General features: G+C 39.1%; 1 protein-coding gene across 1 annotated transcript; it reads left to right on the forward strand.

Moving 5' to 3' along the window:
* Positions 1–931: 931 nt before the first annotated feature.
* On the forward strand, positions 932–11,145 carry abhd8b (abhydrolase domain containing 8b). Its single transcript, XM_074668683.1, has 5 exons — positions 932–1,241; positions 5,310–6,116; positions 6,513–6,683; positions 8,442–8,658; positions 9,066–11,145. Exons 2-5 carry the CDS (start codon positions 5,320–5,322, stop codon positions 9,336–9,338), a joined length of 1,458 nt encoding a protein of 485 aa, XP_074524784.1. The 5' UTR covers positions 932–1,241; positions 5,310–5,319; the 3' UTR covers positions 9,339–11,145.
* The last annotated feature ends 645 nt before the right edge of the window (positions 11,146–11,790 follow it).

Consider the following 11,790-nt stretch of genomic DNA (forward strand, 5'->3'; position numbering starts at 1 on the left):
AGTTTTTGAACAGTTAATTAACTTTGTGATTCTGAAAACAACTACTTTAATGTCTTCCAATCAGGTGTCAACTCTCATCACATGATGACATTGTGGTTGAGGTGTCAATGACATCAGCTCAGACACAGTGCTAGAATCTAAATATATTTTATTTTTTAAATACTACCACTGGTTTACACAGCACTGGGTGAATTAGGGCCAAAATACATCAAGGGCTTTCTCATACTGCGTGAGCCGTCATAAATCATGCATTCAAATTCTTTTGTTCAGCTATAAAAATTTGTTTGACTGTCAGAAATTTTCTTTTCAGCTTCCTCATTCTTTTGATAACACAAAAAGCCCACTCTGTAGACTTGTTATATGTGAGTGCTGGAGAGAAAAGAAGAAAGAAAAAGAAACATATAAGAAGTGGTTGACTGGGTCTTGATTTTTGTCATCTTTCTTCACCTCACCAACACCTGCCTTCTAGACTCGTGCATAGTAACCTAGCAACAACGACCATGGCAACTGCCACAGCATCAGCTTCTCATGGTGCAGAATGGAAAATAAGATGATGAAGGGAATATTCTTCATGAAAATGCTTTATGCAAGATAGACATTTAATAACTAAAACAGAAATAGCGACCCACTTGGTCTTTGGAAAATAAAAATAAAAAAAGTTCGGGGTGTGAGAACACGGATAAGAGTCTATTTTTTTACTTAAAAAAAATTGTGAGAAAATCTTTAAAATTATTCAAAATTTCTACAAACACTTCGACCAACTTCAAAAAGACAACACAAACAAAATGCATTTTTATTTTTATTTTAATGCATTTTGTTTTCTCAGTAAGATAGGTACGGATAATTTTCTTTTCGTCATTTATCTAAGCCAGCACTCTGGTTGTTTGGCGTCACGCAGCAGCAGGGGGCAGCTCTTCACGTCCACGAACAGAACCAGCAGGTCAACGTGGTTCAGATTATGAAGTGTCTGACACTCAGCTGAACTCAAGTTCGTCTCCCGGCACCGTCACTACAGAGAACATGGAAACTAAGTGCTGACTCTCAGTGATATTTGGACCGGACAGTGTGTGAACCTGCGCTGTCAGTCGGTCATGTGAAGGCTACTTCCAGGACAACCGAATCCAGATAAATAAGATTATTGGATTGGCTGCTACAGATTATAGCTCCTCTACATCCGCAATGCTTCATAAGAAAACCGCATCCAACTGATCATTTTTGGCGGAGTTTACGAAGATAGAAAGGTAAGGGTTCCTCTGATAGTAGCCAATTTCTGATTTTATGTGTTGTTTTCTCTTAACTTCAGGTTGTTGTCCACAGACAAGACAAAAGTCGCTGCATGATAAATTGCGAGACACAACGAGACACACAGGTTTCATTGGCAAACTGTAGTAAAGTTGTTAAGTTCAATATACTAGTTATTATAGTATTATTTTAGAATAATAAATAGAAAGCGTTCAGACACCAACCTTGAGATAAGTCGAGTAGTAAGTGGCCTACTCGACTCGCTGTTGCCCGTAGTGGACGGACAGGGACCACTGACTTTTATTATCTGCTTTATTGTCCTGTGAAGCTCTTGGTGACATGTTTAGAAAAGTGCTTTACAAAAAAAGTCTATTATTATTATTGACTTACGTTAACAGCAGGTTTTACTTGTTATTTAATGTTAGAACAAGAGCAAATTACCCATATACAGTTAACTTAGCAGTTTTTCAAATTTATTTTCCTGTGTTGCTTTCTAAATGGCCACACCAATCTTTAAATGATAATATTTGTATGTATCAATACAAAATGGCCCAATAAATCCCATATAACCCTGTTGATTAACGTGGGACATAGGCCTACAACAAAAACTAGGGATCTGGACTCACTGTTTAGTAACTGTTAATTAGACTGAGTCTATTAGACCAGCGCCAGAGAATAGTAGGTTCACCGGCAGGACAGTGAACCCACTGTTCTTATAATTCCTCTCAACAGACTCTTCTCTTTTCTGGGCATTAGTCCCTACAATGACAGTGTCTGATCTACGTGAAGTTATATAACAACCTCCTGAAGCTGTAGTAGTGACGAGATCAAACTCACCGCACTGCCTCACAGGATCTTATTGAAAAAAGCCCTGCCATAATATTGTGGTCAAGTTTGAGGAGTAGTTTAGAATAACAGTATGGATTCTGTCAAAGTAAAAGTGAAAAAGCAGCATCTGCCTTTTCTTTATCATCACCATAAATTAACCTTAACACCTGATGGCAGGACAAGAGAGCAGGTACTTCTAGGTGTGCTGCTTTTTCACTTTGCAAAGAATGAGTTAAGAAACAGTGTCATCTTGGTTCTGGTTCGGTTCTACAATAGTGACACTTAATCTTTTCAAGAACTGATATATTTTTAGACTTAGTGTTTCACAACACACTGAAAGTTACATGATACACAATGCAAGTGATGGATAGTGCTGTTTTTACAGCCTCCGGTCCTTTTGTTGGTTACCACTAGAAAGCATTTTTCAAGTATTTCAATTTTGTATCCTCATCAGGGGGCACAGTGGCTTAACAGGTGTTACATTATTTTGTAACAATTTATTTTGAAAAAAGTCCTCCTTTTCAAATGTAACTTTGATCATGTACATGTTTTCAAAGTCTTCTCTGGAGTTAAATGAATACACATACTCCTGTGTAAATGAAAAACATTAGAAATAACATGTATTATTTTGACATAGAAATGTATCGCTGCTACTAGTGTCAGATAACTATTGTTAGAAGTGGGTATCCAAAATGCAACCGTACCTTTGGTTATATATCCTACAGGACAGCATCAGAGTGATACATATGACAGAAGAGGACGTCTGTCAGTACAGAAAACATCTACAGGACAAAATAGTGAAGATATCCACATTTACATGATCATGTGAAATGGAAGTTTCTCAGTGAAGCTTTGATGAAGTAATAAATTAATGACTGTTAATATTATATTGTTTCCTTCAGAAAGTTTAACATTTAATATGATAAACTTTTGATTCTTGGGACTCAGCAAAGTGATGTGCCACAGCAGTTGTCGTGTTAGTAGAAGCTGTCTCAGTGCTCTTATTTTGTTCACATCTGGAAGGTAAGCTTATGGTAAGCTTATTAAGATTAGTTAACTCCAAAACAACCTAGTGTTATACTGGTGTTGGCTTACATTCATCACTACAATGAATATAGGCCTCTGTCAGTAAAGGAGAGTACAAAACAGAGAGAAAAATGGTTAAGTAACATCTGGTGCCTTAATGGACGTCTTGAATCAGGGACTAATACTACAGGTAAACATAGGAGTGATATCAAAACCACCTGTTTTGCCTCTTCCACTGGTTTACGCTCACAGCACAGTTGTTTAGATAAAGGAAAGTGCAAGTATAAGCAGAAAAGCTGCAGGAACAGCCAGCTAGCAGGAATGCTGTATCACAATTGTGTCCATAATCCCCTGATGAAAACAGGAGCTGCACAGAAAAAAGAATCAACAAATCACATGGAAGGAAAGACTATCAGTCCATTTTTACTGTCACCAGAGAGGAGAGACAGATTGTGTTATGTGGACTTAGACAAAGAGACGGAGAGTATAATCCCCCAGGGCAGGAGGAGAGCAACAGAGAGGCAGGATAATACCACCAGCAGGGAGACCTGCAGACCCCACTCAGCTGCTGAGCTGTTACCATGGATGATAATCAACTGACAGCTTAGCATCCTGAGAACTGTGTAGGTAGAATGTATGGGACTTGAATTATACACAGTCTTGATTATTCTTGGGAAATACACTTCTGATATGATACATTTTCACACCTTTTCATTGTTGGAATTGTTCCAATTTACACCAAGGTGAGAATGTAGCTCTGCTGTATTAGATATGATTTAAGATGCATTTTTACTCATCACACCTCAGAGAGAGCCACTTATTACAGAACAGTTCTGTGGTTTGACTGAAAGTGTGGCAGTGTAAGTTGGTGCAGAGTGGTCACATGGCGGACAGCTTTAAGGCAAGGAGCTATTACTGTCCCCGTCTATAAATACCACCAAAGTCCGCGTCGAGATGCTGCTCACTTACTACTGACACAAAGTCTCAAGGGTTTGGGTTGTAATTGGTTGCCAGGTTGTAAAGGCAGATAAAGTTGTTTGTGCATTTAAGGTTCCCTAATGCTCATCTGATACTCAAGACCATTCTACCGATAAATAAAACCTTTTTTTTTTCTTTGGTAAGGAACTAAAATATGTTTTCTAAAAAGTACATACAGTGGTACAGTCTGAATCTTAATCTAAATCCATTTAAAAAACTTTATACTTTTATTATATAGCCTCAAGAGCTAAATATTGTACTTTCTATTCCAATACACTTTAATAATTTTACTCACTTGCATTGCATCATTTTACTGCAGATTTGATTTTAAATATTGATTAACTGGTAAATTATGATGTATTAATCAGACCTGCAATATATGAAAAAAATAAACAAAATGCAGTTACAATCAAATATTGCAAAGTCAATAAAAATAGGATAAAAATGAAAATACCAAAGAGTGTGTATCAGATTTAACTTACATTATCTTTTAAATCATACTCCTGCAAGTTCAGGCCTCCAGATTAAGTGTACTCAGTGAATACTCATTCTGCAAAAGCTGTGGATTTGCTGTTATATTTCTTATGTAACTAGTTAGCTAGCAAACTTGACTAAACAGACCTCTTTCCAACTCACAGCAGTGTTATGTGGTGTCTCCAAAAGCGGAAATTAGTGTTAAGGAAAATGATATGATTTCCTTTCAGGAAAAAATAGGAACTGTCATTTTGTGTTGATTTTGGCGCCCCCTGAGGACAAAATGGTTTCTTAACTTCTCTTGTTCTTTGCAGAGCTCATCGAGGAAAAGTCTCCCTCATCCCTTTAACTGTCTTACCCACCACACACCGTGACACTTTGCTGGGGAAAATGTAAACAGAGGCTCTTTAGGACTACTTCCTGGAAATAGCTAGTCTTAATCCGTAGCCGTGGCAGCAGCTCCAGGCATTTGAAGCAGCCAAGGAATAGTCAGTCCTCTCTTATGGTCTAGTAACTTCTGTGGGTCATGAGGACGTATCAATGATAATCAATAATTTCATCACAGAATTCTCAGAAGTAACAATGCTGTATTGTGTTCAGATAGGATTGAGGCCCACATTACAGATCTAGAAAATCAAGAAAAGCAGTTTTAAAATTGTTGTGCCTTTACATTTCTGTGACTTCATATCACTTCACTTTGGATCTATGTTCTTTTCATGCCTGTGAATGTTGATGCTTATATTTTAATGATTTACCAACAGACTGACAGCCATGCTGACCAGTTTTATAGAGGGTCTACTCTGCTGCCTGACCTCAAAGTCCACCAACGTGGTCGTCCCTGTAGAAACCTCAGAACCAGCTGATGGCTTTGAGTTTGTAGAGGTGAAACCAGGCCGTGTCCTGCGGGTTCGACACATCATCCCTGACCGGGCGGTGGTGGAGGAGCCAACTGGACAGGGAGGGAGCGTCAGCTGCAAACGAAAAATCACAGTATATCGGAATGGACAGCTTTTCATTGAGAATTTAAGCGACAGAGCGAGTGGAGAGCCAAAAACCTACCAGAATGGAGACACAGAACCAAACAGCACTGTGGAGGTTGAACTGACAGACTGTGCTAACTCAGTGCCTCCTGTCAACATGCCTGAGCCCTCGTCTGAGTCTGCCTTACCTGCCAAAGACGGGACATCTGAAGGGGGAGCAGGAGGAAATGCTCCTGCTGCTGCACAGACCGAGCAGCAGCAGCAACCCAGGAGGCGCAGGAGGAAACCGAAGCGCACAGTGGTGATTGACTGTGAAAGAAAAATCACAGCCTGCAAAGGGACACATGCAGACGTGGCTCTGTTCTTTATTCATGGAGTCGGGGGCTCACTGGACATCTGGGGGAGCCAGCTGGACTTCTTCTCCAGGCTGGGCTATGAGGTGATTGCCCCAGACCTGGCAGGACATGGAGCCAGCTCAGCACCACAGATAGCTGCTGCGTACACTTTCTATGCCCTGGCAGAAGACATGAGACTTGTTTTTAAGAGATATGCACGCAAAAGGAATATTCTCATAGGACATTCATATGGGTAAGTGCAAGGTCCCTACATTTACAAAACACTGCTGACTCATCATGAATTTACTGGGTAAACATGTCAAACATTTCCATCCAGGAGAGAAGTGCTCCTGATTTTGTTGCGCTTCCATTTATAGATGATTTATACTCTAGGATTGAGACTTAATCATTATTTCTCACAACCGATTTTAAACTTTGTTACAGCTGAGTGAAGAACACTATTATAAGTATTATTTAATACTGTAGGTGGGATGTGTTGCTGAATACAGCTTATTTGATGGTTACTGCCACTCACTGTTAAAATCCTAATCTTAAAGTACTTTGATGAATAAGAATTTGCATCTCTCGAAGCTTCTGTAAGTAAAAAACATCCAGAGTGGTAATTCCCAGCCTTCTGCTCTGCTCTCAGCGTGTCGTTCTGTACCTTCCTGGCTCATGAGTATCCGGAGCAGATTCACAAGATGATCATGATAAACGGAGGAGGTCCCACTGCTCTGGAGCCCAGCCTCTGCTCCATTTTCAACCTGCCCACCTGTGTGCTTCACTGCCTGTCTCCTCTGCTAGCCTGGAGCTTTCTCAAGTAAGACACACAGCAACACATCAACACATTTGTTTTTGATGGTTGGCCTAAATTAACAAAAAAATAGATTCTTTAATGACTGAATCTTTATCCTTCTGATTAATCAAACTGTCATTTCTGTCTCCAATAGATTGTTTTGATAAGAGATTGATTTTGTCCCCACTGGGGGGCTGTGCTTATGATTAACTTTTACCTATAATTTATGTTTTATCTACAGAGGTGTCAAGTAACTAAATAAAAATAATTTACCTTACTTAAGTATAAATTTAGGGTATCTTTACTTTTCTTGAGTAATTACTTTTAGCCAACTTTTTACGTTTTCAAGCAAGTATCTGTACTTTCTGCTCCGCACGTTTTGAAAATAGCCTCGCTACTCCTGTTTCATTCCAGTTTGTCATCGTTCAAAACAATACACAACAAAAAAGGTTACATCTATCCTAAAATTGCTGAAATTGCACCATCCAGAAAGAGTCAATTTGATTGTGGATGGATGAGATGTAGAAACATGATACCATTCCAACACCTTATTAGTTTGTACGTGATCCATGACACCTGCACACGACAAAAATCACGCCACACTTCAGTAATGACATAACAGAGGTATTTTGCCCAGTATGAAGATGCCCGTAGCTCGGAGTGGGGATGAACTGTATGAGCTACAGGCCCCTGTGGCGCAGTTGAAGCTTTTGACCTTAATGGATTATTTCTCCCCTTTAAGTTACTTTTTAAACTTAAAGTAGTTTTGAAACCAGCACTTTTACACTTCTACTTAAGTAAAAAAGTTTGAGTTGATACACCAACTTCTACAAAAGTCTTTTTAAACCCTAGTATCTTTACTTATACTTTAATAATGAATGTGAATACTTTTGACACCTCTGTTTTATCAATTACCTATCCAGGGTATATGCTAAAATCCTGAGGTTGATTTCAATACCCTTTTAAGACTTTTAAAAACCTTTGAAATAGTTTAAAGACTTGATCGCGACTTTGAGTTGTTGTTTGCAACCATCTGTGACAGTTGTAGTTTGCATTTTTAAAGAAATTATATAAGCTGAGAAGGAATAAAACTTGAAAGAACAAATGAAACCAAAGGCAGGTTTATCTACACTCCCACAACAAGTAACAGCAGTTATTCAAGGCCAACTTGCTGAAAAAAACCCCAGAAATTATTTCATCATTTTCAAAATTTAGGACATAGGCCTGAGACTGTGTGATTTGCTTAAATGTTGTATTTAATTTCTCTTTTTAAAACTAGTAGTGACATTTATTTATAGCTGGTGTATATACCTCTCACAATCTTTATTGTTGTATCTTATTGTAACTAGCGTCTTTATCTAAATATTTTATTTTATATTTTATATTTTTGATTTTATATTTTATTTTGTATTTTTCTACTGATTCATTCCCATTTTGGGATCAACAAAGTAATTCTATACTTTTCTATTCTATTCCATTTATAACTTTATCGGCTGAATGTTAAACGTCCCAGTCAGGGGACAGTCGCAAGGAGGAAAATAAATATTCATGGATTTTTTTAAGTCAAATTTTGAATAAAATTTAATACCTCATAAAAACATAATTAGGACTTTTTAATACTTTTTAAGGGCCTTAATTTTCCCAAAATTGATTCACTAACTTTTAATACTTTTTAAGACCCTGCGGACACCCTGCTATTGTACCCATTATGTTAAGTAACATCCCAATCTTTTTTAATGTATTTGCAGTTTTAATGTATTTCCTCCCCTCTGCCTCCCACAGGGCTGGCTTTGCTCAGCAGGGTGCCAAAGAGAAGCAGCTGCTGAAAGACAACAATGCCTTTAATGTGTCGTCCTTTGTGCTGCGTGCTATGATGAGTGGGCAGTACTGGCCTGAAGGGGACGAGGTGTACCATGCTGAACTCACAGTGCCCACACTGCTGATTCACGGCATGCACGACAAGTTTGTCCCTATCGAGGAGGATCAGCGCATGGCAGAGGTGAGTATGCACCTTTGTATGCTGGTCCTCTGAGAGAGTGACCCTGTTAGATGGACAGTTATTATACTACACTGAAAAAATGGAGGGAAACAGCACAAAGGAGTAGTTTTACTGTATCAAAATATTCTGAAAATGTGTGAATGGAGTCTTAACATCACCATAAATTCCTTAGTAGCAGTCAAATGTAATGTAAAGTAAGCGAAAAAAAGTTTAAGAAATTCATTGCTGTATCTACCCACTACTGTCTGAGCTTTCCAACTGTTATGGTGAGGTATGTAAGGCCAGGATAAAATCTAGAAGACCAAGTAACTTCTTTCAGTAAACTCAGTTTAGGTTTGAGCTGGTGCCATCATATAGAATAACAATTGTAACTTACTTATTTTCATGTGTGTTTAACCTCATCCCAGATCCTCCTAATGGCCTTCCTGAAGGTCCTGGAAGACGGGAGTCACATGATCATGATGGAGTGTCCGGACACAGTCAACACACTCCTCCATGAGTTCTTCCTCTGGGAGCCGGCCACCCTTCCCCAGCCAAAGAAAGAGTCCAAAGCGCGACCAGAGACGGCCAAAGCACAACACGACAACACCAAGGCTACGATTGACCCAGCCAAGGTCCGACCCTCCACCGCTCGGCAAGCTTCACCGAACTGCACCAAAGAGGAAAAGTCAGGCAGCTAGGAGAAGAAGTGAGTGAAGACTACAACTGAAGCTCACAGTGGGTGTTACACTGCTACAGGGCAGGCCAGTCACTCGGAGCAGCCTCATAATCTGAGCTGGTTTCAGCCAGGTTATCTGAAATGTTTCCGTTTGCAAAAGGACAGTGTTCAAGTTTGGTTACAGATTTGTCGGCTGCTTTGCTGACAGACAGAGAAAGAGGAGCCCGGTACTGGGTACAGGTGGTCTGATCTTCAGAGTACAGTTCCCTGTTCCCGCACAGACTGAAGGACATCGTTGTTGCTACATGTGGAGGCTGTTGATGACGCAAGGGATGGATGGAACAAGATTTAATACAGGTACATTCACTCATCATTGTCTGACATGTTTAACCTCTGTGGAAAAACAATCTGCCACACTGGGGCGCTGATGGTCTGGTGGTTTGGGCACACGCCTCATGAACAAAGGCTGCAGTTCCGGTTGCAGCCATGACAGTGACTCTCGGCTCTCTATGCTTCCTGTCTCTCTTCATCTGTCCTGTCTAAAGGAATCAAAAATGCCCCCCCTAAAAAATCTGTCGACACTTGATTGATTTCTTCTTTCAACACATGGAGATGAAAATCGAACCTGGGACTGTGACCTACATGAAGCACCAGAGCCTAAACTGTTTCTAAACTAGCACAGTCAGTCTTGTGGTTCAGCCAAGTAGAGGACTGTAAGATGAGACTTACTAAGCAAGCTGTAAAATATTTGCGTGCGTGTGTGTGTGTGCGCGTGTGAGTTTGAGTGTGCGTGCAGAGGGATGTTTGTAGCAAGATGCACAAGCTGATAAATTGAAATTGGTTCAATGTTTAAGGTGACACATTGCCTATGTTTGACACTTCTGAGAAGTGAGACAAAACGTTGTTTTAGCAACATTCTTATCTTTAAAAGTGGAAGAAAAAAAAGAAGTAGACCCACTTTAAACTTTAAATATGAAACACTCAGAGGGACAGAAGTGAGAGTAAGTTTGCTGCTTCCTAGAATTCAGGGAAATGTGAAGTCAAGTGTGACCTGCTTACACTGACAGTCTCACCAGTGAACCAGATTCTTTCACTGGATGAAGTGGCCAATGATTTTGCACAAAGTATGTGTACTGAACCGCTTGTTGATTCTGCCAAGAAAGTGCAAAGAAAATGTTTTCCTTTCCATTTTGTTACCACGCTACATTGTTTTCAATGCAATCCAGAATAAATTGCAACAAAGCGACACATGCTGCACAGTGCTGAAGCATCTATAATGACTGAAATCTCCAATTTGATTACTAAAGTTAATGCAGAACTTGAGTTCACAAGTTTTTATAGTTGCCCTATTTCTTGTAATAAAGCAATACATGCGGCCATCACAATATTGTCGGTGAGGAAAAAGCAAAAGGCTGCGTATATTTTTCATTTTAAGGGTAAAGATCTGTAGATCAGAGACTCAAACATTATGGCATTTGTTACCCCATGCATTTTTATCTTAAACAGATGGAGCAGAGACCAGCTTTACTTATTTTATCAGTGCATAAACTGAATGCATTTCGAGTTTTCTCATTGTGTTGAGCTTTGTTGTTTGTACAAAGGATGCCAACAGTTTTCTATTGTAACAGTCTGTATGTACTTCAGTCTTTTTTAAGTTTCATCTGTGCTTCTCCTCCTTCTGAATGAACGGTTTCCTACTACAAGAACACTGTGTGTTTGTTTCAGGAATGCTGTGATTATGAAACAATCACAAACCTTAAACCAAGGTTTAGACTCTATCAGAGCAGACATTAAGTTTGTAGCGTTTGAATCCAGACTAGATATTTTCCTCAGACTCAGTCGTATTTCATTTTGTACATAATCATTTTGGATTGTATTTCTATTTTTGATTAATCTTGATGCACTTAGCAGAGGTTCAAGCAGCTGTGAATCTCTAATCAGCCGAAGCAGCAGTGATCAGAGAAATGAGACAGATTTGTAAGACTCAAACTCACAGAAGCTCATTATTTCTACAGAAATCAAAAAGGATTATATATTTATAATGCTGTCCTGAATTTTGGTTGTATGTTGTGCATCTTAAATTTTGTATCTATTTGCCTTTGAACAACGAAAACACGAATTTCTGATTTAATAATGTTCATTGTCACAAAGTAAACAGGTTTTTTCAGCTGTTTAGTCCACTGTCTTTCTCAGCACAGATCACGTTATTCATCATCCTGATCACTGAATGGAGCCCCCAAATACTTCAAACACTTCAGACCAAGAGAAGAGCGCAAAAATGTCTCCTTAATGAAATATTAAAACCTTTTTTTTAACTCTGGTTGAAAAAGCCACCATTACTGAAGAAGCTGAGGTTTCTTTTTTGTGCCTTCGACAGACACTTTTCACTTGTGAAAGTCAGACAACAGAGCTAAGCTGTAAATGACAAAGCTCTAAAATAACCACACTGATCAGACTTATCTTCCAGTCTATTT

This window comes from Halichoeres trimaculatus, unplaced genomic scaffold (assembly GCF_033239565.1).
Source record: "Halichoeres trimaculatus isolate MK-OKI-2021-1 unplaced genomic scaffold, fHalTri1.1 fHalTri1_scaffold_4, whole genome shotgun sequence".
NCBI classification, from domain to species: Eukaryota; Metazoa; Chordata; class Actinopteri; order Labriformes; family Labridae; genus Halichoeres; species Halichoeres trimaculatus.

Coding starts and splice junctions, on each gene's coding strand:
- abhd8b (XM_074668683.1), top strand. CDS start 5,320: ATGCTGACCAGTTTTATAGAGGGTCTACTCTGCTGCCTGACCTCAAAG. Junction 6,117..6,512: donor CTCATAGGACATTCATATGG/GTAAGTGCAAGG, acceptor CTCTGCTCTCAG/CGTGTCGTTCTGTACCTTCC. Junction 6,684..8,441: donor CTAGCCTGGAGCTTTCTCAA/GTAAGACACACA, acceptor TGCCTCCCACAG/GGCTGGCTTTGCTCAGCAGG.